Source organism: Neofelis nebulosa, chromosome 10 (assembly GCF_028018385.1).
Source record: "Neofelis nebulosa isolate mNeoNeb1 chromosome 10, mNeoNeb1.pri, whole genome shotgun sequence".
Lineage (NCBI taxonomy): Eukaryota > Metazoa > Chordata > Mammalia > Carnivora > Felidae > Neofelis > Neofelis nebulosa.
In genome coordinates this window covers 105,117,742-105,143,437 of record NC_080791.1, presented here as the reverse complement: position 1 = coordinate 105,143,437, position 25,696 = coordinate 105,117,742, and the positions used below count along the sequence as shown (strand labels likewise).

Genomic DNA, 25,696 nt, shown 5'->3' with positions numbered 1-25,696 from the left:
AAAGAAACAAGCGGGCCTTTTTTTGGGAAGAACATGTGGTTGGCTCGCGGTACTAATACAATGAGTTTTTTTAGTGTTCGTTTCTTTTTGAGAGAGAGAGAGAGAGAGAGAGAGTGCGAGCCCAAGTGGGGGAGGGGCAGAGCTGTCCGCACAGAGCCCGACACGCGGGGCTCGAACTCATGAACCACGAGATCATGACCGGAGCCGAAGTTGGACGCTTAACCGACTGAGCCACCCAGGTGCCCCCACAATGAGTTTGAAGCCAGCTGTCCACTCATTCCGCTCACCCGAGCCTGTGGAGAGGGTCCGGCAGATCACGTGGCCAGTGTGGCCGTGTCAGCCAGAGCCACACTCACGCCTGGAGGCGAAACAAAGAGCTCGTGTGCTCCGTGGGTCAAGGCGTTTCTTCTCTGGTAAATGTCAGGATTGTTGGGGACAGAGGGGAGGGGTCACACCGGGGCTGAGTGTTAGAGGAGGTGGGTCCGGGCTGATTTCTATCATTAGCTTTCTGTGTCACCTCGGATGGGTCTTTTATACTCCCCGGACCTGTTTTCTCACTTACAAGACAACAGACTGATAGCTTTCTGGTCTCTTCAAGTCCTTCAATCCTTTCATTATAATTAGATAAAATATATAATGAAAGACAACTCTAATGAACACTCACTGTATGCCCCAGAGATGATGAGTATTATCAATGCGCTTTAATCCCATGTAGTATCTATTCGAATCCTGAAACTATCCTATGAAGTGGGAACTATTAGCCTCCCTGTGTCATCACAGAGACAACTGCAACACAGAGAGGTTAAGCAAATCACCCACGGCCACCCAGCTGGTCAGCATTAGAGGCGAGCGTAGAGCCTGGGCAGTCTGGCTTGAGAAGCCACTCTTAAACCACTACATCGTGCTTCCAATATCCTATCGATATAAATGGAAAATGTGTCCTGTGCTCTCAGTCTATCATTACAGGGGGCGGTTCATCATATGCAAAGAGTTTGTATGTATAAATGCGGCAAGAGGAGTAGAAATCTGGAGATGTTAGAGATCCTTTTGTCCAAAATGGAGAACTGTGTTGTGCTGCACTGTCCGGTATGGTTGCAATTTTCATTTTATTTAATGCAATTCGTTTAAACTTCATCTTACAAACTGATAATTCCATCCAGTCGTTGGAAAACTTCAAAAACCGTTCGAGCTGCTTAGATACGTGAATCTACCTTTGCCTTAGCGAATTTTATGAAATCTGAATACAGATCAAGTACTGCTGATGAAACTTTAGGGTCCAGACTGAGATGGGCTTTAAATGCCAAGTATACGCCATATTTCGAAGACTTGGTAAGAAAAAAAGTAGACTGTGAAATAGCTCATTAATAACTTTTTATATTGACAGCATGTTGAGATGATATTTTGGACATATGGGTTCAGTAAAATATATCATTATGTTAACTTCATCTGTTTTCACTTTTTAAAATGTGGCTACAGGAGAATTTAACATGACCAATGTGGCTCACATCATATTTGCATCAGACAGCACGATGTGGGGGAGAACATGGGCCTTGCATCCACAGGCTTGGACAGGAGACCTAGCCCTGCCCTTACTAACTATTTTTTTTTAAGTTTATTTATTTTGAGAGAGAGGGAGAGCACGCGTGCATAAGTGGGAGAGGGGCAGAGAGAGAGGGGGAGAGAGAGCGAATCCTAGGAGGGCTCTGTACTGTCAGCGCCGAGCCTGATTCGGGGCTTGAACTCATGAACCATGAGATCGTGACCCCAGCGAAAACCAAGAATCAGATGCTTAACTGACTGAGCCACCCAGGCGCCCCTTCCAATACTTTAGAAGAACTCATTTAATTTCATTTCATTCCCACAGCAAGCCCACAAAGTGGGGACACTGAGGCACAAAGACGTTTTGTAATTTACCCAAGACGACACGGTGAGAAAATGTCGGAGCTGGGATTTGGACCCAGGCTCTCTGGTTCCGGAGCCCACACTCTCAACCGCTCTACTCCACTGGTTGGAATCCAGGGTCCTGGTTTCGGCTTCAGTGACAGTGCCGGGGGCAGGGGAGTGGTGGGGGGGGGAGTGGAGTGGGGCGGGGGCAGGGAGCTCTGACAAGCCAGGGGATCTCCCAAACTCCTTCCACCTCTGCACCGCTCAGCAAGCCCTGAACTCAGACATGAAAGCTCCCCCCATAATGGTGGTACAGCTTCCGGGGGCTGATTTCCGAAAGGGGCCCTGACTCCCAGGGTGAGCTGTCACCGTGAGGAGACCATCCTTCCTGAGGCAGAGGCCCCTGGGATGGCATTTGTCCCACTGCCCTCCTAACACGGAGGACACAAGTCTGCCGGCTGAGCCACGAGCTGCCCCTGCCCCTTCCCCACCAGCTCCCCGACCCAGGCTGGGTCCGGTACCGTCTGCCCCCCTCCCCCCCCGTTTCTATTGTGAGGAGGAAAGGGACACTTAGAAGATCAACCACCAGTGGAACCGGGGTGGGGTGGGGCGGGTATCGGGGAAGCAGCCAGGAGAGGGAGGGGGCCGGGACTAGACGACTGGTTCTCTTTCAAGAAATTCCCTGGAGGTTGTTACTGGGCAGCGATGCGCCGAACGGCTGGGCAGAATAAAGGAGCAAGCTACAATTCCATTAAATTTGGAAAGAAGCATGGTGCCCGTTTACACAAGTAACTTGCGATTAGAGTCGGATCCGGTAGCTGTGTTCTGTCTTCGAAGGGACTTGGGGGGAGATTGTGACATCCAGTCGGGCTGCGTTTACTTTGTCACGGAGACCGAGGCTGGCCCAGGGGCTCGGTGGGACAGCACAGCCCTCGCTCACCGGTGTCGGTGGCTGTGGTGAATAGACCAGGCTGTACCCGCTGGGAATCTCTAAGTCCAAGAAGGTTGGGGTGACCTTCCTCCCTTTGGAACCTATAGAGAAGTTAGGGGGCTCCTGGGTGGCTCAGTCGATTAAGCATCTGACGTTCGGTTTCTGCTCAGGTCGTGATCTCACGGTTTGTGGATTCGAGTCCTGCACGGGGCTCCTCGCTGACAGTACAGAGTCTGCTTGGGATTCTCTCTCTCTCTCTCTCCCTCTCTCTCTCTGCCCCTCCCCCACTCAGTGTCTCTGTCTCTCAAACTAAATGAACTGAAAAAAAATTTTTTTTCTAATTAAAAAGAAAATGTAAGGGGAAGTCAATGACTTGGGATTTTGGCTTTATTTTATTTGACGGGCGTTTTTGTTTGATTTCACTCTCTCCTCTTCTACCTAGGAAAATCTTGGGGACACAGAGGAAACTCAGTGCACACGCTATGAACTGGACCTTTGTGTCCCCCCGCAACCCACCAAATCTGTATATTGAAGCCCTACTCCCCAGTGTGATGGTTTCAGGAGGTGGGGTGCTTGGGACGCAATTCGGGTTAGATGAGGTCATGAGGGTGGGGACCTCCTGATGGAAAAAAGAACAGGAGACAGGCACTCTGGCCCTCTGCCATGTGAGGACACAGCAGGAAGGGGGGGCAGCCATGAACCAGGAAGAGGTTCCTCACCAGACACTGAGCCTGTAGGCACCTTGACCTTGGACTTCCCAGCCTCCAGAACTGTGAGACCACGTTGGTACTTTGAGCCATCCAGTCTGTGGCATTTGGCTCTAGCAGCCCAAGCTGAGACAGCACATGACTGATGGGAGTTCAGAGCTCCAGAGGACTCCACTCCCTCAGGGCAGAGAACATCCAGCCTTTTTTAACTTTCTTGCGTCACCCTGTCACACGACAGAGGATGTTCATCTGCATGACCCCCTCCCTGCATGCCCAGCTGGAATTTTTGTCCCCTCCATCGCCATGTCCAACGGCCACTCATAATTTCCACCAAAAGGGAAGCTCAACCATAGGAACAACTCAACATAACCCGCTTTGGGGCCCGTTAGATTTCTGGAAGTCCCCCGTTCTCTCTCTTGCTCAAGAGAGCGAGGCTGTGTGAGTGACACTGTGCCGAGAGCTGAGAAATGAGTCTGTGGCTGGCCTGCGTTCAATTCCATTCACACCCGTTGACCGCTCACCGCGTGCCGGGACAGGAGCAGGTGTCAGGGACACGAGCGTGTAAGTGGGAAGCTCTGTGGGTTGCCTCGAGGGCTGCGGGGAGAATATACGTGAAATGCCTGGGATGTGGTATCTGGAAGCTGTCGTGAAGACCCCCCATCCTGAGGCTTTGGCCTACTTTCTCTTTTCCGGTGCTGAGTGGATACGGGGTCGGGGGGGGGGGGGGCATCTGGCCGTCGATTACACGTTCCGTCCCAGGCACGAAGATGGCTCTGAGGGCCCTTCAGCCTTCTCTGCAAAGGGACAGTTCCAGCTCCCCAAAGACTTCGTTATTTCCTCCTTCCTCCCCATCCCTCTTATGAACCTCAGCAGAGCTGCCCCACACTCACATTTTGCTGCCCCCTTCCCTGGCTCTGCAAGTCCTAGAGATGTTCATCCGGTGGTCCTAGAGACGAGACAGGGCCTGCAGTTGCCATGGTAACAGGAGTTCCTCCAAAACCAAAGGCTCCCGTGGTCCTGACCCCACAGGCGCCCCCGCCAGACCCCACCTTCTGGGCCGCCACCGCCCGGTGAGATGAGACACCACCACCCATAGAGAGTCATGAGCAGCTCCATACTAAGCCCAAGGGGTGACAGAAGTGATGTGGTTCCAAGAGAGCCCAGCAGGCCAGAGGCACTGGCCTTTCACAGGTCCCACCTGCTCGATCCCCCATAAGAATTCAGACCACCGAGTGCGCGAGGCAGACGTCCGGTCCCTCCTCTAGAATTCTGATTCTAGTAGGTCTCGGGTGGGGGGGTGTTTGAACCAACCCTGCCTGGGTTTGGCACCCAGCTGCCTCCACACCACGGGCGTGTTGGGCCAATCTCATTATATGCCAGCCTTGCTTCCCCCACCTCACAGGTGTAAATGCCTCGTATGACGTACGTACGATCACAAGAGAGACCCAACGCCGGCCCTGGTTAAGTACTCAAGATCTTGCCGGGTCAACGAGTATGAACGTGTATATGTGACAGATGTGTGTCTGTGCACATGGGCATAGGAGGTGGATAAAGCGGATTATAAACACAATTACGCAGGATGGTCACATCGTTACACATATAACGGATCGAAAAGTGGCCAATAATACCTCAAAAAGCTGAAGATGTTCAGACCTTGACCCCCAAACCTATTCCTTTCCATATATATCCTAGAAAAAATTATCTGGCATGTTCACATGCAAACATCCACAGGGATTTTTACTGCAGAAGGAAAACTAGGAGTGGGACACCTGGGTGGCTCAGTCGGTTGAGCGTCCGACTTCAGCTCAGGTCATGATCTCACAGTTCGTGGGTTTGAGCCCCGCATCGGGCTCTGTGCTGACCGCTTGCTCAGAGCCTGGAGCCTGCTTCGGATCCTGTGTCTCCTTCTCTCTCTGCCCCTCCCCCACTCACACTTTGTCTCACTCTGTTTCTTAAAAAATAAATAAATGTAAAAAAGAATTAAAACAAACAAAAAAAAGAAAACTAAGAGTAATCTAACAGCCCACCAGCAGGAAATAATTAAAGATACTGTGTTATATTCATAGACTGGATTATTTTGCTAGAAGCATGAACTAGATCTTTATCTGTCCACTTGGATAGATCTTGCAAACATAATATATTGAATGAGAAAAGTAAGTGTTAGAACAGCCTGTCCAGCATGCTAACACTTATATAAAATATGGCACATGTGCCCAACCATTGGGTATGGATACATTTTTGTGTAATAAAAATATGAAAGCATGGAAGACAATGGTATACACGTCACACTTTGGAGTGTGTGAATCCTCTGGGGAAGGAAGGAAAAGAATAATACGTATTTCAACAGTATCTATTTGGTTTTCTTTCGTATTAATATAGATCATTTTGCCAAATGTAGCAAAAATGGAAACATTTCTTGTTTGTTTGTTTTTTTTAAATGTAAACATTTCTTAAACGAGGGTAGTGGGGACACAGAATCTGAAGCAGGCTCCAGGCTCCGAGCTGTCAGCACAGAGCCCGACACGGGGCTCGAACTCACGGACCGTGAGATCATGACCTGAGCCGAAGTCGGATGCTTAGCCGACTGAGCCACCCAGGCGCCCCCCGTTATTTTTAACAGAAGTCTGTATAAGTCGCCTTACCTCCGCCCGCGTTTCCAGGGTCATGCCCGTGGCCAGGCCCTCTCTGGGCTCTACTGTAGAAAGGTGGAGGTGAGGGAGCCCCAGGCCGGCCTGCAGTTTGGAGTCCAGCCGGGAGGCCCAGGTGTCACGAGTTGGCTAAATCCTGTCTCTCTGCACAAAGGGTGTCCCCAAGGAACCCTGAGGAGGGTGGGTCTAGAAAGTTCCTGCAGGGGAGGAGGATTTGGGCGAGGCCTTGATGGTCAAGGAGCGTTTTACTAGGACCGGGTGAGCAGATGCACATTTACCAAGGGCTTCCTCTGTGCCGAGTGCTTTCCATACATTATTGAACATAATCCTCATGACAACCCTGTGAGGAAACCCGTCTTCCTGACAAAGAGGCTCAGAGAAGTTAAGTTACTAGCCCAAGGTCACAAAGCTTGGAGTTGACAGACCCAGAATGCAAATGCAGGTTTGCTCCCCATATTTATTCTTTCCATGACTTCATGCGGCATCAGCCAGTGAGAGGAGGCAGAAGGGCATTCTGGGTCGGGAGTATGGCACGAGCGAAGGCCCCGGGGCAGGTCAGGGACTGGTGTGTGAAGGCAGAATGAGATTCAAGAATAAAATCCTCCAGAGCATGGCCCCCTGTGCAAAGCTCAGGGCTAGGTTTCTTCTGGGTTTCAGTGGAAGCCGAAACCCTGCTGGGCCGCACAGGGTTTTCCAGGGGGCCTGTCCCCACCCACTGGCTCTCTGGAGGGACTCTGGTTTGAGTCTCTGAGAGCTGCTGGAACAGCAGTTTCTGGGTGAATGAAGCTTGAGTGTGGGCACGGGATGAAAATCCCCCCAGCTCCTAGAGGCGGTGCTAACACCTTTCTGAGGGGGCCTAAAGCCCCCTTAGGAGAAGGGCCCCCCGGATGTCAGGCACCCAGAGCTGTTGGAAGCCATCGGCATCCCTCTAAGGAAGGAACCAGGGCCCCTTCCCGAGCACGTGACTTCAGGCTGGGACTGGAATGTCTTGGGGGGAGCGGGGGGCGGGGGACAGAATATCACTTCAGATCCAGTCCGAGCCCACAGTCTTAGCCGCCAGGCCTCACGGTCGCCCCACGCTTCCCTCCACAAGTCACACGTAGGCTTGCTTTTGAGGGGGTTCAAAGTCCTTCCACGTTTCCGCCTATCTTAACCCTTAGCCAAGAAGGTGCATTCTTTCGGTCCTTCGTTCATTCCTCACCGTTGGCCAGGCTGTGCGCATGTCGCGGTAGGGCTCACACGTGTACTCATGGCTCAGTACAGTCGGGGAAAATTTCTGTCCCAGGGGTCAGAGCAAAGTGCTCTAGGAGAAGTAGAGGTGGGAGGGAATAACTTGGACTCCAAAGAGCAGGGGACCATCGGGAGGGGTCTTAGAGGATGTGTAGGAGTTCTCAGGGATGAGAAAGTGGTGGGGAGAGAGAGAGAGCCATCCAAGCCTTGGACAAAGGACTCAAGAGACCCAACCTGCACCTTTCCAGAGGTGAGTGGGCCAGGAGGAGAGATCACCAAGGGCAGCAACGACCCATTCCTCTGTCTGTACCCGCCTCGTTCTCCCGGCCAGTGGCCTGGCCTCACAGGCCTTCCCATCATTCTCTGCCAAGGTGCTTCGGCCTCGATTTATACACCAGGAAGACATGCTGCTTTCTCAAGCCCCTGCTCCCAGTGACGGCTAAGATCTCTGATCAGCGCCTCTCCCCAAGCCTTTAGGCTTCAAACCAGGATACGCAGAGGCCCGGCTGAATGTTTGGTCAGTACCAGAGTATGATGGGCACTTGGCAAGTTCGGCAGAGTTTTGGGGTGGGCGTCCCAAGCTCCGGCCACCGGCACCCACTGCTTTGGGGTGAGTGTCTGGCTCAGCCAACGGAGCCACCGCTCACTCCCAGCTGTGCTCTGCCCTCCCAATCCACTCCTCTGGCTTGTGACTTTGTTTCTAAACTCTCGAGTCCTGGGGAACGGAGAAACCAAGAAGTCACCACCAGAGGGTTGGACGTCTGTGAGCCCTGGAGTCAGACCGATGTGGGTCCAAGTCCCCCTCTTCCTCTTCATACCAGGATCTGGATTTCTTAGCCTCTCCGCGCCTCGGTGACCCTTCTCCAACGTGAATGGGGATGGTCATGTCACCTCCCTGGAGCAGTCAGGGGGATTAGCCGATAAAGGGGGCACCAGAGGGCCCAGCTTGGGGTTTGCGTGCACACTCCCTTACCGCGGTCTGGGAGCCCCAGAGACCCCCAAACTGAAAGTGTTTTCATAAGTCTGTTGGTGGTGGCACCTGACCTTTACCGAAGCAAGGTCTTTGTTTATTCTGTGTGGTGTGGACAATCACACATTGTTGCTGCAGATATATTAACGTATTCGATGCCAGTGGCTGACCGGGCCCTGCCTGAGACCTGACAAAGTAGAGAAGAAATCCAAACAGTCTCGATTCTGAATCACACAGAATTCACACAGAATCCGGCCCCACGGATTCCAGAAGGAGACAGAAGACCCAGAGCGGTTTTCTGTTTCTCTCCCGAAGGAGTAACTGTGCAGGTCAGTCCTCCACATCTAAGGCCACAAAGGGTGCCCTAACCTCCCCCTCCCCTTCCCTTCTCCTCGCCTCCCCTTAAAGGAAACCCTCCTTAGAAAAGGAGATTGTCTATAAATCAATAAGGAAAAGGCAAGCGATGGGACACTGGGCAAGCGGCCTGGATAGGCACTTCACGGAAGCAGAAACACACGGGACCCATAAACTCATGGGAAGTATCCAGCCTCACAGTCATCAGAAAAATGCAAAGTAAGGCCACGGGGAAATGGTATCATACACCCACAATTGAGAAGTGGGGTAATGCTGAGTATTGAGAACGGGGGTCAGCAGGGACTCTGTAGATCGCTGGCGGGAGCCGAGCCCACACAACGACTTTAAAAACATTTCCATAGTCATGACCCAGAAATTCTACCCCTGAGTCCCTCTCTCTCTCTCTCTCTCTCTCTCTCTCTCTCCCTCTCTCTCTCTCTCTCACACACACACCCACACCCACACACGCACACACACGTGCACGCACACACGGCTATGGGTGGAATTGTGTCTCACCAAAAAAGATATGTTGGAGTCCTGACCTCAGTACCTAAGAATGTGACCTTATTTGGAGATAGGCTCTTCACAGAGGTAGTCAAGTTAAAACGAGGTCATTGGTGGGGGCGGGGGTGGGGAGGGGCGGCTGGTCCAGGAGGACTCGGGTCCTCATAAAAAGGGGAAGTGTGGACACGGGTGTATGCGCGTAGGAAGAATGCCAAAGAATGGCGAAGAACGCCAAGCAAACCATCGGAAGCTAGGAGAGAGGCCTGGGAGAGATGCTCCCTCCCCGCCTGAGAAGGAGACCCTGATCTTGAACTTGCAGCCTCCCAAGCTGTGACACGATACACTTCTGTTGCTCACGCACCAATCCGTGGTGCTGCCTTATGGTAGCTCTAGAAAACGAAGTCACATATACCTGCAACAAAGGTGGCCTTCCAGGCCTTCCAGAGTCAGGGGCTGGGGGCGGGGGGAGGGCCCCTGGGACTTCTAGGGAATTCCAGGAGGCGGGTGGGAGGGGGGAACTTGCAAGATGCATGGTTGTCCCCCCTCCTTCACTTCCAGAGGGCCAGACCCTAAACCCGCAAGTGCTCCCGGGACTGTTTCATGGCTTCTGTTGACATGGCTGGAACCGAGACCATCCATGCACGTGCAGGTGGCTAGAAATGGTCCGTAAAGATCTTCAGGGAAGGTGGAAAGTCCATCTCGAGGGTAAGAATGGAGGAACTGGCGTTGGGGCGTAGGCCCGTGTCCCCTCAGGAGGTTCTGGACCTCGCCCAGGGCCCCCGAGGAGGTGGTGCGGCCTGGAATCAAACGCTCGTCTCCCGGACCCCAGATTCCACGTGCTCACAGCGGTCCTGACAAACACTGATCAGAGGCAGCACGATGCCCCCCGCACCCACCGTCATGCTGATGAGGGACGAAACACGCGCCTCGCTCCAGGGACTTGCAGACTGCCTCCTTCGAGAACGAGAGGCCGATTTTTGTGCCGGGTGACAGTTCTTTTCATGTGGTTGTTAGAACGATTTTTTACAATAAGGATGACTGATGTTTACGGCGCGTGTGCATTTTCGGCTGGAACCCGGTGGAAGTGACAACGGAATTTGGCAGAAGTGATACCAGCCAGGATTATGACCTTGGGTAAGTCCCTGTGGGACGGGGCGGCGGGTGGGGAGGGAGCTCAGTTTCTCCAGGGTAAAATGGGCCAACCGGGCCAGATGGGGTCTGACCGCTGGAGGGAGGGGGCTCCCTCGCCTCTGACAGCTGGTTTGAGGGTGCCTGGCAGACTGCACTTCCTTCCCTCACGGCATGGCCCTCCAGTGTCCCCAGACAATTTAAGAGTGGGTATTAACTAGGACTGAATCCCACAGTAAAGGAAATTAGTCCTTCTCCAGTCCTTCGGTGCTTGGGGTTCCAAGTCTTGGCTGGTGCCGCCCAGCCTTGAACACGCAACACTTCGTACCAAGGGGAGAGTGACTCAGGCTTGGATAGCAGGCTCTTTAAAGCCGCTTTGTTTTCAGTGTTTTGTTTATACGGACATATTCTGTTTACCGAAGTAATATTTGTTGGAAATGGATGATGGTGACAGGAGGTCCAAACAAACTGACTTAGGTTGAAGTGTGGAGTTGATCATAAACCATATTTGTTAAATAATTGTATACGCCTAAACGCAGATCGGGTCACGTCTTTTTATGCCTGAAACTCTCTGAAGATTTCCCATTTCCCATGGGTTCATTCCAAGCCCCTGCGTGACTGATGATCCCTGACATCTGCAGCCCGTCCGTCTCTATCTTCTCTGCTCCCCGCTCCCTCAGCAATCTCCTCCAGCACCTCAACTGGTCCACCTCAGGGCCCTTGCGCCTGCCTTCCCTCCGCCCGGAAGGTCCTGCTCCCTGATCTCTCCATCTCGATTCCAGGTTAATCTCATGAGTCTCGTCTCTGCTCAAATGCCCCCAGAGGCCTTACCTGGACCCCGACCCCAGTCAGTCTCTGTCTTTCGGACTCTGCTTCATTTCCCTTGTTGCAAGTACTTCCTTTCTGATGTGATACTGATTTTGAAACGTGCTTGTTCATTTGTCTGCTTTCCCCCCTCTAGAATATAAGCTCCTTGGAGTCTGAGGCTGTGTCCCGCATCCTCCGTGGCTGAAAACGGAGCCCGACATGTAGTGGGAGCTACAAATGAATGGCAAAACTTGTAGGCAGGGAGGGAAGCGGCCCCGGAAGCAGAGAGGAGCTGAACCAAGCTCTAACCTCTGAGGCGGAGCAAGATGGCCGCCGCCAGAGGCCCAGCCTGAGGGGCCCACACCTTGGCCTCTTCAGCTCCAGCCTTCGAGGCGCTGAACCAGTTGGCTCCTACCCCCTGAACCTGAGCCAAGAAAGCCAAGCCAGTGACTAAACTTGTAGAAGGAACGATGGCGTCGTAACATCACCATGGAGAAACGGTAGCAATGGTAACCGATTCAGGCCAGGGTCATCACTAATGTCACAACTAGAGGGTAGAAGTTTGAGGGGAGCTAACGTGTTTACCCATTCTCACAGAATCTGCCCCCGGGACGCACATGAGTCACAAAGCAGAAAAGAGCAACCTTACCTACAGACATCCCCTTAGCCACGCAGTCAAAATTAGAACACCCGGATGGGACAAGCCGATGGGGCACACCTCTTGACACGAGAGACCGACGATAGCACCACGGCACTTCTGTGCTATTTCTGCCATAGAAGGCATGACTAATCACAAGGAATCATCAGACAAACCACGACTTGGGATACAGATCACAGAATAACTGGACCATACTCTTCCAAAGGATCAATGTCATGAAAGAGAAAGAAAATCTGAGAAATTATTCTAGGTTGAAGGAACAGAAAGAGACATGAGAATAAAGCACAGTCCCCTAACTGGAGTTTTCTTTTGCCTTAAAGGACGTTATTGGCACAACTGGAAAAATCTGAAAAAGTTCTGTGGATGAGGGTTAGTTTCGTATTGATGTCAACTGGGGAGAGCACAGGACCCCCCCGCTATGCCCACTGCAGGCCCCACTTTCCACTCCCGCTCCGTGACCCTTGATCCGGTCCCCCCCCCCCCCCCCCATCCCGCCACTCTGCGCCTTGGTTTTCTCCTCTGACAAACAGGAGTACATGATTGGCAGCCCTCTGGGGTTTCTTCCTGCCCAGATACTGTCATGATATTTCTAGAATCCTATCTGGAGAATGTGGCACATTTCTCCAAGGAGTTGAATTCATTTGGCAAGTGACTTTAGTTTAGTCAAGGGAAGTAGGGAAAAGTGAATCTCCCTGAGCAGACTCGGCAGGGGGTGGGGGGTGACACGGTCCAGGGATGGTTTCCCACTTCTGCCCCCCGCCCAGCCCAGCTCTCACGCACTCCTCCCAGATGAGGTGAGCACCCTAGCAAAAAAGAATTTAAAAAAATGCATAGATCAAAATCTTTCCCCTAAGCTCCATTTAGAAAGAGGCAGCTGGTGGGGGTGGGTTGGTGACCAGAAGGTGGCTAGGGTCCCGGTTCTCTCAGCGACTGGCTGCATGGCTGGAGCTCTCTGAGTATCAGTTTGTCCTTCTGTCAAATGGACAGAGCTTGTGCTTGGCTTTGCGCATAGCTGTGGCGACACGGTGACTTCACCTCTGTGCCCTCCCTCGCTCAGGCCTCAGCAGTTGACTTCCAGATTGGAAGTGGGGTGCTCAGGTGGGACCCCCAAGACATCTTGAGAAGCTCCCAGCGCTGAGGCCCTTCCTCACTCGCACAGCCTGCGGTCCCATGCACAGACCCCCTGGGCACCTGCGAGCACTGCCTGGAGAGCCCAGTTCAGTTTGGCCATGATGGAGGGGAGGCATGAAGACATACAGGGTAGACCTTCTAACGTGTGCCACTACCTTCTAACATAGGTGGAAACACAGGGGAAAGCCAGGGGATCACTTTCCTCTTATGGGATCCCAGTTTAGCATCCCCCAAGGGCCTGGCAACTTCTTCTTACGACCCCTCCGCCCTCTCTCCCTGTCCAGGCTGGCATCTCAGAGGCTCTCTCAGCTGCCATTTTCTGGCAGAAGGCGGTTGGGCCACAGGACTCTACAAAATGGTGGGCGGAAACTGGGGCTTCCTTCTTCTTTTTCTGCCGTCCCCATGAACTCCTGTCATGGCCCCTGGCCCAGCAGCAGTTATGGCCATGGGACTCTTCAGCATGCCCACGAACCCCATATTTTCCCAAGTACTTCAGAGCCAACATCTCATGGAGCCTCATCCTAGACCCGGGTTCTGGAAGCTGACATCGACCCTGCTTTACAGCCAGGGAAACTGAGGCTCAGAGTGGCTCCTTGGCCAGGAAGTGGCTTCTGACTCATGAGTAGCTTCAAGGGTTTTGTTTTTTTTTTTTAACCGGGTTCCATGACCGCCCAGCCGATAGTGGGTGAGAGGAAAAGTCTCCAAAGAATGGGGAGACCTTTCCCGAAGAAATCTTGAAGTGGACGGGGTCCGTGGCCCAAACCCTGCCTATTTTCCAGGGCTGGGAAAGAACATGGATCAGGAGTCACAAGGTCAAGTTAAAGATCCACTAGCTGTGCATCTACTAGCTGTGTGATCTAGGAAAAGTCCCTTCGCCTCTCGGAGCCCCAGCCACTTAATCGGTAAAATGGAGGTAATAACTCCTATTTCATAGGGCTGCAATGAGGAAATACATCTATGAATTTACAGAGTGCTGTCTGGGAAGCCGTTACCCTTGTGACTGCCCGGCTAACCTCCTTAAACGTGTATACGGTCTCTGTGTGTGCTTTCTGTGGGCTAGTCTCTGGCTTGGCATTTTCATGAATATCAGCTCATTGAATCCCCACCACACAGCAGTCCAGATGAATCAGGAGGAAGAGAACGTTCCCTATAGGACCAGCAAGGCCGGCTGGTCAGCCACACCCCCACAGCCGGCCTGTCCTGGGCTTTCACCTTGACTGTCTCACCTCCAGGCTTCTGCTCAAATCGGTCCTTCTGCAAAGAATGTTTCCCACCCAGTATAGCACGGAGACGAGTCTCGTGTATCCATCACCCGGCTTCCCCCCAGTGATGACATATTATGTAACTAACCAGAGTAACTTACCAAAACCAGGAAGCTGATATTGCCACAACACAACGGACCATTTACACTTTCCTCAGGCCTCATTAGTTTTTGCACACTTTGTGCCCAGGATGTCTGGGCCACCCTTCTCTGTATTGTCCAGCCCCCTCGGGACAGCCAGGTTCCACCCCACCCCCCTGCCCCTACCGCCACCGCCCATCTGAGAAGCCACCAAGTGTCTCCAGGAGGCTCGGGCCCTCCTCTTCTCAGACTCTGTCTGGAAGGCAGTGTAGCCCCGTGACGGAGAATGTGGGTTTTGGAGACCTACGGACCTGGATTTAAACTCCGCATCCGCCCCCAGCCTGGGACCAAATACATAAACTTCTGAGCCTTAGTTGACCCAACCATAAAATGACCCAATGTCAGGGCGGGACAGCATCCGCTCAGCCGATGCTTACAGAACAGTAAGTCTCCTGCAGTGAATGGTGGTTACTTGCTGTCAACGGATTGCATCTGTTGTCACACGTACCCCAGGCTGACCCTGTGTGTTTTAACATCTTCCTCACAGCACGTAAAGTGCTCGAGGACAAACCTTCGTATCTCACATCTCGGTGTTGTACAGGGCCTGGCACGCAGCAGGCGCCCAATAAATGTGACTAGATGGAACCTCCCGCCAGACAAACCGTCCCCAGGCTCGAGGTGCCTCTTCAGCTTCCCCTTCATTCATTTCTGGCCTAGGCGGGCAGGGTGGGTGCACAGCAGGACCCCACAAGGGCGCAGCCACATTTGACCCCATCTGTCCCTGAGAAGCCTTCCAGGAGACCCCGGAACCTCAGAGGCCCCTCAGGCTGCAAGCTAGGGGGGATGGGGGAGCTGGGGGAGAACCTCATATTTGCAAGGAGCCCCGAGGACAGCCCTCCAGGAGGCAAGCCAGGCTGCTCTTCCCTGGGAAAGAGCCAGAGCTGTGACTCCTAAGCTCAAGTCCTGTCACTTACTAGCTACAGACTTTGGACCGGTCTCTCAGCCTCGATAAACCCTGGTTTCCTCATCTATACGCTGGGCTTGTCATGTGGGTAAACGAGCTCACTGTGCAAACAGCGTGTTAACCACTAACCCCTGCGCTCGCATTTACAAGACCCTTCTCCTGGCTGTGTAACATTTATAACTCACATTTTTAAGCACTACTATGTTCGGGCATTTTCCGATGCAATTATCTAAATTTCATAATGTGGTGAGGTGGGTGTTTTTATTTGTAGCCTGCAGGCACACAGAAGCTGAGAAATAACCCAGGTCACCCAGAGCCGGGACCGAGAAGCCAAGCCGGCCTCCGGCCAGGGTCCACGATTCCGCGTGGCAGGTGCCGGCCGCGGTTACCATGTCGCGCCCATACTCCAGTTGGTTTCTAACAGCTGGATCTCCGCTGCCCTGCTCCACAAACGGTAAAGCCACAGAGTACGAGGGTTTTTAGGCTGGGTTTTTAGTGGTCAATTTGCCCATTTTTCCAGTGAAGAAATTAAGGCCAGAGGAAGGAATGGGCCTGCCCAAGATTCCCCCGCAATCGAGAGCCAGAATGAGTTCTAAACTTCTACGCTCACCCGTCTTCCTGGTTCCTTGTCCCCACCCTACAGGGGCTCGTTCCCAGAGGTAAACGGGGGGGATGTGAATCTGGGCACCATTGTCACCTTCAAGGCTCACCAGGAGCCTAGGGGCTGTCCTGGGGGCCTGGGGACAGCCTGAAACGGGGTCGCCATGTCTAGGGTTCCACCGGGAAGGTAAGCAGAAGGCTTCCCCAGGCTTTGTCCCGTAAGGGGAACAGATTGCCCACCACCCTCGCCCTTTCTCCGGACCAGGGTGAGGCCCTTAGCTGAAGCCTTGAGAAATGATTTAGGTGGTCACTGACATGGTGTTAAACTACATGAAGGCAGTTATGCCCTTTCAGCCTTTCTGACTACTTGCAGGAGAAAATCTCTCAGGGCGCTAGTCCCTAATGCCTCTCTGACATCTAGAAACCGTCTCATTTGAGCTCAAGGAAAGCAGCAACACATCTGGCTAGAATTTAGTGACATTTTGTTTCCATGATGTTTATTTTCACCATTACCACCATTAAGGTGATTTACAATGGCTTTATCTTTAAGGGAGCAACATAAAGTTTTTTTCTAAAAACGAAAGTATTTACACCTTGAAACATCAGCTTAGGGGCGCCTGGGGTGGCTCAGTTGTTTAAGCATCCAACTTCAGCTCAGAAAATGATCTCAAAAAGACAATTTGAGCCCTGCATTGGGATCTCTGCTGTCGAAAAATAAAAACAAAAATAAAATATCCACTGAAAATATTAAGTAAATTATCAGTGAATTGGCAGCTTTCGAAAACCCTGGGAAGGGACAGGAATGAGGGCCCCCAGGAAGTCCTGCTCTGAGGGACTCTGGTAGCCCTGACTCTGGGGGAGGCTTGCGGGGGGGGGGGGGGGGTAGGAGGCAGTGCCGGGGATTGGGATGGAGAGTCTGAGGACATTGTGAGTAGAGAGGAGATGGGCTTGGGGATTCCAGCCCCCGCCAGGGTCTGTTCAGTGCAGGACTGAGCATCAACATGGGTACGGGTTGCTGGTTTCACAGCCATCCACATGGCCTAGTCTTTTCCTCCAAGCCCCTGTCCCAAAGCCTCCATTGGGGCCACCTGCTTAATCCCTCCCTTGTCCCCAGGAATAGGGCTGATTCTTCAGCCTTTGAATCCAACAGCTGGGGGCCCAATGTGATGCCTGAGTTTCCCTATCAGGCAATGAGACTGGCTCCCAGCAGGCCGCAATAAATGCAGACTGAGTGAGGCAGTCAGTGGACAGTGTTTCTTACCCATTCTAGATGCCTCTGTAATAAGCCACGTTACCCTAGGAGCCGCATCATCCCACATCACCACGATGGTGACCGTCATGCCAACGTCCCCCACCAGTCATTGACCTGTGACCAGAGAGCCAGACTAAGCCAGGAGAAATACACAGATGCCGGTCATATATTATTTATACATCTGTCTTGCCAGCTGGGAAGAATGAGAGGGGGGAAAAAAGAAGAAAAAGAAGAAGAACAGAATAGCAAACACATTTGTTTGTTTTAATCCAATCGGGTGGATTGGATTAAATCTGATCCAGGACACATAGAGAATTAGGCTTGCAGAAGTTGGGTCCAGAGGTCACAGGTCAAGGGACCGGCTCAAGTGGAGGGCACAGCCTATCCAAAAGCTCATCTCACACGCATCAGCAGCACAGGAGAATCTTAATCTTCTATTTCGGCAAAACAATAGAAAAGCTGACCTCCTCTCAATGCACTAAGACAGACCCTCCAGTCTCCGGGGGGATAATCCGTGTTATCTGCTATGGGACAATCCTTTTCTCCTTGGTAAGTGGCTTTGAAGCCCAAGAAGATTAGAATTTGAAAAATAAAGATGATGGAAAGACGTGGAAACCCTGAGTAATTATACATTTATGCTAAGTTTCGGTTGGATCAATTTCCGTGCGTTGCTGCATGAAGTCCTGTTACCTGTGATGTTTAAGAACATGTGGCCACTGGAATTTCTCATGTGTGTGACCGAGTAATTGACTTCAGTTGAAATTTTGAGTTAGAAACTTAAGAGAGTTTGGTAATGTCTGTAAACATTATTGGCATATTTCAGAGAACTTAATACTCTGTTTAAAAGTTAGTGTTTTAGATCTGTAAGTATTCTCTGAAATCCTTGGAACAGTTGTGTTTCTTAGAGCTGTTTGAAGCATTTATAAGACAATCGAGTTCGTTAGATGTGCAAATGAAGCTTAGATTAGGTAAGGCAGTGCTGTCCGATATAAACATCATGCAAGCTACCTGGGTCATTTAAAATGTCCTAGTAGCCACATTTTTTAAACGTTAAGAAGGAATAGATCAACCTAATTATAATGATAAAATGTATTTAACCTAACATATCCAGCAAATTATCATCTCAACATACAATTCACATAAAAGTTACTAATGAGGTATTTTGTGTTCTTTTTTTGAACACATCTTCGAAATCTGCTGTGTATGTTACCTTTCCAACCTTCTCAACTCAGACGACCGCGTTTCAAATGCAACTTCCGCTGGCCGCTATATTAGACATTACAGATCTAAGGGAATTTAATCAGCTACCTTTGTGAGTGGTATTTATTATTTAAGGCGCTTACTCCGTTCAACCTGATTTGATGAAATATTCATCAAAGGCTCCCTGAGAGTCATTGTCGAAAATTACTGGACTTATAAATGAAGTGATTTTTGTATATTGAATTTACAAGCCAAGGGGAAAAATCGATGTTAAAAAAATTTGTTAATTTAAGAAACTTTTTTTTTTTTTTTTTTTAATAAAGTAACCACAAACAGCCTTTTTAGTGCACAACAGAAGCCCTCAACCCACCACTGTCCAGATGGAATCAGTCACCAACCTCGGCACGGCCCTTGGAGGAGAGGCCTGGTTCTATGTTATCGCTCTGCACACAGAAATGTCAGGTCTGACCGAGCCCTTAGGGATCGTCCACCCAAAGCACCCCATTCCACTGGCGCGGAAACCCAAGTCCAGATCAGAGAAGAACACAGGGTGAGTCAGAGACGGGACCCAGGCAATACCCTGGCCTCCTGACCCCACCCAATCTTCCCCAGTAAAAAGGCTTCGAGTCCATTCCTTCTCCCTCTTCATCCCCAGATGACTGATCGGGAAACTGAGGCACAAAACTGGAGGGTATGTGGACAAACTGGTCCTGGACCCAGGCCTCCAGGGAGCACCAGCAGAACTGGAAAGCGTGGTCCCTGCCCTGGTCATTGAACAGCACGCACCCAGACCTGAGGAGAGAAGGGCCCAGAACCCAGGCCAGCCTGGCCAGGGGAATGGCTGTGTGAGGCCCAAGATGGAGCCTGGTGCTAGGACTGCAGAGGACAGCCGGAGAGGGGAGGCCTGCTGAACGCGAAAGAGCCATGGCTGGGTCTTCCGGGGCCCAGGAGGGCCAGCCTCCGGCCTCCTGCGGCCCCAGACGCAGCCTGCTAACCTCTCCGGGGCTCTATGCAGTTGTCAGAGTGAAGGCCCTGGGACTCCCTCTGGGGCCTCATTCTTCCAGGATCCTTTCCTCCCTCGTCTCTGTTGTTTTCCTTTCTCTCCTTGGAGACCCTCATTTCCTTTCCCCAACTCTGATCGGCCCAACACACTGATTTCGCCAAGGAGAACCCCTCAGGCAGATCGGGGTCCATCTTGCCCGCCTAGGGCTCAGCTCTGCTGGGGTTTGGGCCTGCTGGACCTGGGCGGGGCGGGGAAGAACATTCTGGCAGGCCCGGGGAGCAGCCTCCCTACACCAGCTCGCTCTGGCCTTCCCCACCTCACTCCTGGGGACACCGTTTCCTTCTGCCGGCAATGTTCTTCCTGCCAGGCCCTATTTGTCAGCAGTAGGACATATGCCTCTGGGGACCCTTTAGGAGGCTTTCAGGAAGCAGCGTTTAGTGCCATTAAATCACACGGCAGGGGAACTATTCCCCATTCCGAGTGCCATCAGTCCCCCTGAAAGATCGAGAAGAAAGTAACAATTTGGAGCCAGGGTACCTCTATCGCCCCCCCATCTCCCCTTTATCAGGGGGGACAGGTGTCGGCTTCAGGCTCAAGGACCTTTGCTTTCTTTCAACTTTTTGCTAGCACGTAATAGAAATTGGTTTCCACCCCCATTTATTTTTATGCTTACCTTCATCTTTTATTTACGGCACATGATGGCGGTTTTCCACTTAGAATCGTGACATCAAGTTTCCTTTCCAGACTAAACTGGTATTAGTAACAAGTGAGACCATTGAATATGAATGCGGTTTTAGAAACACGGAGTGAAATATCTGTGCTGGGAGTGGGGTGAGGCTGGCAGGAGTGTCAGGAGGGGACAAAAAGGGCTGGGGCGTAGGGACCTTGGCTCCAGGAGTCCCTTCATTTCACCCTCCTGGGCTCTCCCGGGGCCCAGGGGCCGGCCAGCCACCCTCTCTGCCCCAGATTTCGTTCTGAGCCTCGGCCGGCGGTCGGGCCTCATGGAAAAGGACGGAGGGTGGCGACAGTGGAGATGGGGAAGGAGGGGCCCCTGCTCTGACCCTCTGTCCGTCTTAGGTCTTAGCTCTTAGCTCAGGGGCAGAAGGCGGCTGAGTTCCGGGTGCTCCTGGTAGAGTGAGAGAGACCACACGACCCCACACGGAGCTGAAGGCACACGCGTTCCAGCTAAATGGCTTTCCCCGACCCGGGGTGAGTTCAGGAGCACATGCCTCTAGATGGAGGCCGAGAGAGGAGTTGTCCGCCATCCCAAATAACTCCCCACCTCTCTCAGCTCTCCGAGTCGGCTTGGGCTTGGGTGGCCCTCCTGATGGGGCCTCTCTGGGTCCCCTTGTGAAAGCAAAGTGAAAACACTTGGTATCTCCACTGCCGGGCGGACCCGGGCTCCCTGGCCCAGAATTCTGTTTCCATGAGTCTCCCCATCCCCCGAAAGGTCCCAACAGGAGCAGGCCCCCGCCCAGCTCCCGCCAGCTTGGACCCCGCACTCGACAGAGGCCAACAGCGTCTGATGAACACAGCCGGCCCCCAAACTGCCTGCCTGATGCCCCTGCCCAGGTCACAAAGTGCCTTGGCACCCAGGGGGAGCTCAGGAGGGGGCAGGAGGGGGCCCTCAAGAGCTCTCCTATTCACTTGTGCCCTAAACTACCCCTGACTGGTTGCATGTGAGCCACAAGCCCCCAGCTGTCCTCAATTCCCATTGGCTTCCCTGAAATCTGTCTCTGGACCGTTCTCTCTCTCCCAGAGGGTCGCCGAGAAATGGGGATGGGGGAGTTCCCAAACTTATGGTGGGAGGCGTCTCCCTCCTCAGACCCTGGGAGCCCGCTGACAAGACATCACGCGCGCATGCTGAGCCTTCTGGCACCGTCCAGGCACAGCCCAGCTCCCCCGGGGGGATCCTGGCCCCTCTCCAGGTCCCAGCCGCTGTTGCCGTAGCTGGGGCCTCCCTGGCACCGTCTCGGCTAAAAGGTTCTAGAAAGGTGAGTGAGAAAATGACCGGAAAGGGGGCCAAGCAAGAGGCCAGGACCCAGGTCGCCCAGCATGAGCGGCAGGAGGTGGCAAAGGGGCCCTACCTGAGAGGGCTGCCGACAGCAATCCAAGGACGGCAGAGAACAGCCACATGTCCGGGGCCATCTCTGGCAGCTATGCGCTCCAGCCAGCGGGAAGCGCCATCCCCGGGCCAGGAGGTGGACGTGGCTGCTGGGTGCTCCTCGCACCCGCTCGCTCGCTCGGACCTTGGCTGCTCCTGTTTATAACTCTCTCTCCGCAAGAGAGAGCGCTCCTTTGCACGCATGCGACCAAACCAGCCTGTGAGTGTGTTTCTCACACCTCTGTGCTCTCTACTTGTGGTTTTGGTCTCCAGGAAGCCAGGCTGGTATCACAGGGGCTGAGGGGGAGAGCCCAGCTGCCTGTGAGCCCACCCAGCCCTGCTGAACCCCAGAAGTCATAGAGAGGGACACACACACGCACACACACACACACACACACACTTCCTCCAAGTGTCTCCCAAAGAAAAGGGAAATGCGGACACGCTTCCTTTCTGGAGACCTGAAGCACAGTAGATGATCAATCAGTCCATGTGGGAAGAGTGAGCGCATGACCCACCCCCTGTCCCGGTCCATGGAAGCCAGCTCTTCTGGGATAAAATCGCGACATGTACCTCGTCCTTGGGTGTGTTTGTGGCTGGTCAGGAGGAGGGTGGGGTCCTGCACTTTCGAGAGGGGAAAGTCCCAGATGCCCTTCGGAGAATTGTAAATGGAGAAGGGTCTGAGAGATGGGGTGTCCCCCACATCCTCCCAGGCTGTACCTGTCCCCCGAGATGGCACAGGAGGCTCCAGTGCCCCCCCCCCTCGCCCCCACCTATGGGCACGGGGCTGGGTGTTCATTCCCTGGTGAGAGTCAGGCAGGGGAACTGGTCCAAGAAGGATGAGCAGGATTTCAGCAGGCAGATGGTGGAAAGTGTCTGGAAGGGCCAGAAGGAACAGCAGGAGCAAAGGGCCAGGACTGCTGGGAGGTGCTGAGTTGTTCAGTTGGTCTATGGTGAACGCTGTAGGAAGGAAGCAGGGACCTGTGTGTTTCATTCACCACTGCCCTCCCTGTGGGGCATTCCCTGCAGGGCATACTGTAGGCGCTGAATAAATGCTGAGTGAAGGAAGGAATGGACAATTTAATTTGGTTGTATAAGCAGAGCCCTTGAAGAAACTGAGTCCGGAAGAGACTGGTTTTATCTTGGCCCTTCCCAGTGTGACCTCATCTCAGATTTACCTGGCCTGGCCTGACACTTCCCCCCCTCCCTGCTTGACTTCATTTCCCCGTCTGTGGAATGGGGAGGATTTCTCCACCGGATCCCGGTCCAAGGGCGCCTCTGATGTTGCCGGTATGGGAGCCACGGGGAGCCAGGCCCCTCCACTGTAAACCCGGCCCAGACCTACGGGGTGGACAGGGCTCTGGCACCAGCTGACGCTGCCCTCTTGTGGAGGGTCACTGGTAGCACAGGCAGGGGACGGGGACCTCTACCTCCTGGGTTCACTTCCCTTTAACGGACACTTAGGGAGACTTTGGCGTGGGGAACTCTGTGGAAGGTGAATGCAAGAAAGCAGAACCTGCTTTCAAGGAGATCAGAGTTCACAAGCCCAGAGGACCAAAGCACAGGCCAGGGTGAGATGAACACAGGAGAGGTCTCCTGCTGATGAGTAGTGTCCTAAGAGAGACATGTCTGAACGGGCTGGAGGAGAGGCTAGACTTCCATTTCTGACAATACGGTAAGCAGCATATGCTGAAAGTTCTCCTGCTTCAAGAACTATTTTTAAACGCCTTTAGAAATGCAAAGGTGAGGTGGTAAGAAAGTAAGGATAGACCAACAGGACAAGAAAGCACAAATCCGAAGACATGATTGACGACAGAAGCAGAGGGTGCCCTGAGGTACCCGCTGACCCCAGGTGGCCAAGAACTTCAGTTTAATGGGACAAAACCTAGCGCCTGAGCAAACGAAAAGCAAAATCAGAAATGTCCCACCTAAAGCAAAACAATGAGAAACAACACCCACTTAGGAGGAACAGGAAAGAGAAACCTCTCAAAAGGACCCGACGTAGACCGTGCTTGGCTCAGCACTGACTTCTGAGTGGAAGAAAAAGAAATGCTAACCCTGAATGTTCCTAACCACAAGGTCGCCTGCAATGGGGTCTGAGAGAGAAGAAAAGAGAAAGGAAGGGAAGGAAGAAGGGAGGGAAGGGGAGGGGAGGGGAGGGGAGGGGAGAAGAGAAGAGAAGAAGACATAAAACATAGGACGCAAGTGTATTAGTCATGGTTTTCCAGAGAAATGGAATTAATGGAATTTATATGAGATTTATTATATGGAACTGTCTCAAGTGATTTTGGAAACTAAGCCCCAAGATCTCAGCTGGAAAACTGGAAACTCAGGAGAGCTGGTGGTACCATTCCAGTCTAAGTCCAAAGGCCCAAGACCCAGGAGAGCCATTGGTACGAGCTCCAGTTGGAGCCTGAGCTGAAAGGCAGGGGAACACTGGCATCCTAATCTGAAGACAGGCAGAGAGAGACAATTCTCTATTATCCCTTCCTGTTCTATTCAAGCCCTCAGTGAATAAAGCCCATCCACAGTGGGGAGGGTAATCTGCTTTACTCAGCGCACTGATTCAAATGCTAATCTCATCCAGAAACACCCTCACAAACACACCCAGAATAATGGTCAGCCAGATATCTGGGCACCCTATGAATCAGTCAAACTGACATCTAAAAGTAAGCATCACAACAAGGCCCTTGAGGTGAGAATTGCACAAAGCAGGAAGCAGTAAACTCAGACCTTCAAACACTTTAGCTGCTGGAATTATGGTATACATAATATCAAATAGGGTTGTTTCATATACTTACAGAAAAATAAAGTTGATCATTGAGGCTATAGAGAAGGAACAAGGGACTATGAATAAGACACTAAGTGACCAGGAAGATTTGGAGAAAAAAAAAATACAATAAATGAAAAATGTAACCTTCAAAACTAGCAATGTAATGGACAGATTAACTAGCAGATTAACGTAGCTGAAGAGAGAACAAGTGAGCTGGACAGTAGACCTGAAGAACTTACTGAGAATGCCACCCAGAGAGACAAAAAAGGAAATTATGAAACAGAAGTTAAGAACACAGGGGCACCTGGGTAGCTTGGTTGAGTGTCCGATTTTGGCTCAAGTCATGATCTCACGGCTCATGAGTTCAAGCCCCACATCGGGCTCTATGGTGACAGCTTGGAGCCTGGAGCCTGCTTCGGATTCTGTATCTCCCTCTCTCTCTCCTCCTCCCCTGCTCACGCTCTCACTCTCTCAAAAATAAATAAACATTAAAAAAATTAAAAAAAATTTTTTTTTAATGTTTATTTATTTTTGAGACAGAGAGAGACAGAGCAGGAACAGGGGAGGGTCAGAGAAAGAGGGAGACACAGAATCTGAAACAGGCTCCGGGCTCTGAGCTGTCAGCACAGAGCCCGATGTGGGGCTCGAACCCACGGACCGTGAGATCATGACCTGGGCTGAAGTCGGACGCTCAACCGACTGAGCCACCCAGGCGCCCCTAAAATATTTTTAAAAAAGAAGTTAACGTAGAGGACGGAACAAGGTGAATGGCTCGAATTCAGAATCGATGAAATACATAGCCCTCCGATCCCAGAAGCTCCCTCCAACCACCAGCTGTTAAATAAAAATAAATCTCTCTCATTAAAACCAGGAGGAAAAAGAATTTTAAAAGAATGAAAATGTTTTCATACACACATCAATCAATCAAGCTACACCAATTACTTCTGGTAACAAAATTGTTAATCTAGAAAGATGAACTACAAAGTAGATTTACCGCTAACTTTTTCATGGTAGCAATGGAAGCCAGAAGACAATGGAATAACATCTTGAAGTGCTAAGAAAATAACAGTCGATTTTGACTATGTTTCAAGAAGGAGATTGAATGGAGAATAGATTTGCAGATCATATATCTATCTAATGAGGGGTTAATATCCAAAATATGTAAAGAACTCATACAACTCAATAGCCAAAAAAAAAAAAAAAAAAATCTGATTAAAAAATGGGCAGGGTATGTGAATAGATATTTTTCCAAAGAAGACATTCGAATGAACGCCAGGCACATGAAAAGGTGCCAACATCACCAGTCATCAGGGAAATGCAAATTAAAGTCACAACGGGATAGGGGTCCCTGGGTGGCTCAGTCTGTCAAGCACCCTACTTCAACTCATGTCATGATCTCACAGTTTGTGAGTCCGAGCCTCGCATCAGGCTCTCTGCTGTCAGAGTGGAGCCTGCTTCCGAACATCAGTCTCTCCCTCTCTCTCTGTCCCTCCCCCGCTAGACCCCCCT

At 51.9% G+C, this 25,696-nt stretch overlaps 1 protein-coding gene across 6 annotated transcripts in view; it reads right to left on the bottom strand.

Annotated features, from left to right (window-relative positions):
• CD6 (CD6 molecule) overlaps positions 1-21,662 on the bottom strand; it is a 40,714-nt gene extending 19,052 nt beyond the window's left edge. For 2 of the 6 annotated variants that reach the window (XM_058689194.1, XM_058689195.1), the window contains exon 1: positions 21,401-21,657. In XM_058689194.1, coding sequence (XP_058545177.1) covers positions 21,401-21,461 — 61 coding nt within the window. In that variant the 5' untranslated portion in view covers positions 21,462-21,657. Of the gene's footprint in view, positions 1-21,400 lie in introns of all 6 variants that reach the window. The other 4 variants (XM_058689198.1, XM_058689197.1, XM_058689196.1 and 1 more) reach the window with 4 other exon arrangements.
• Between the last annotated feature and the right edge of the window lie 4,034 nt (positions 21,663-25,696).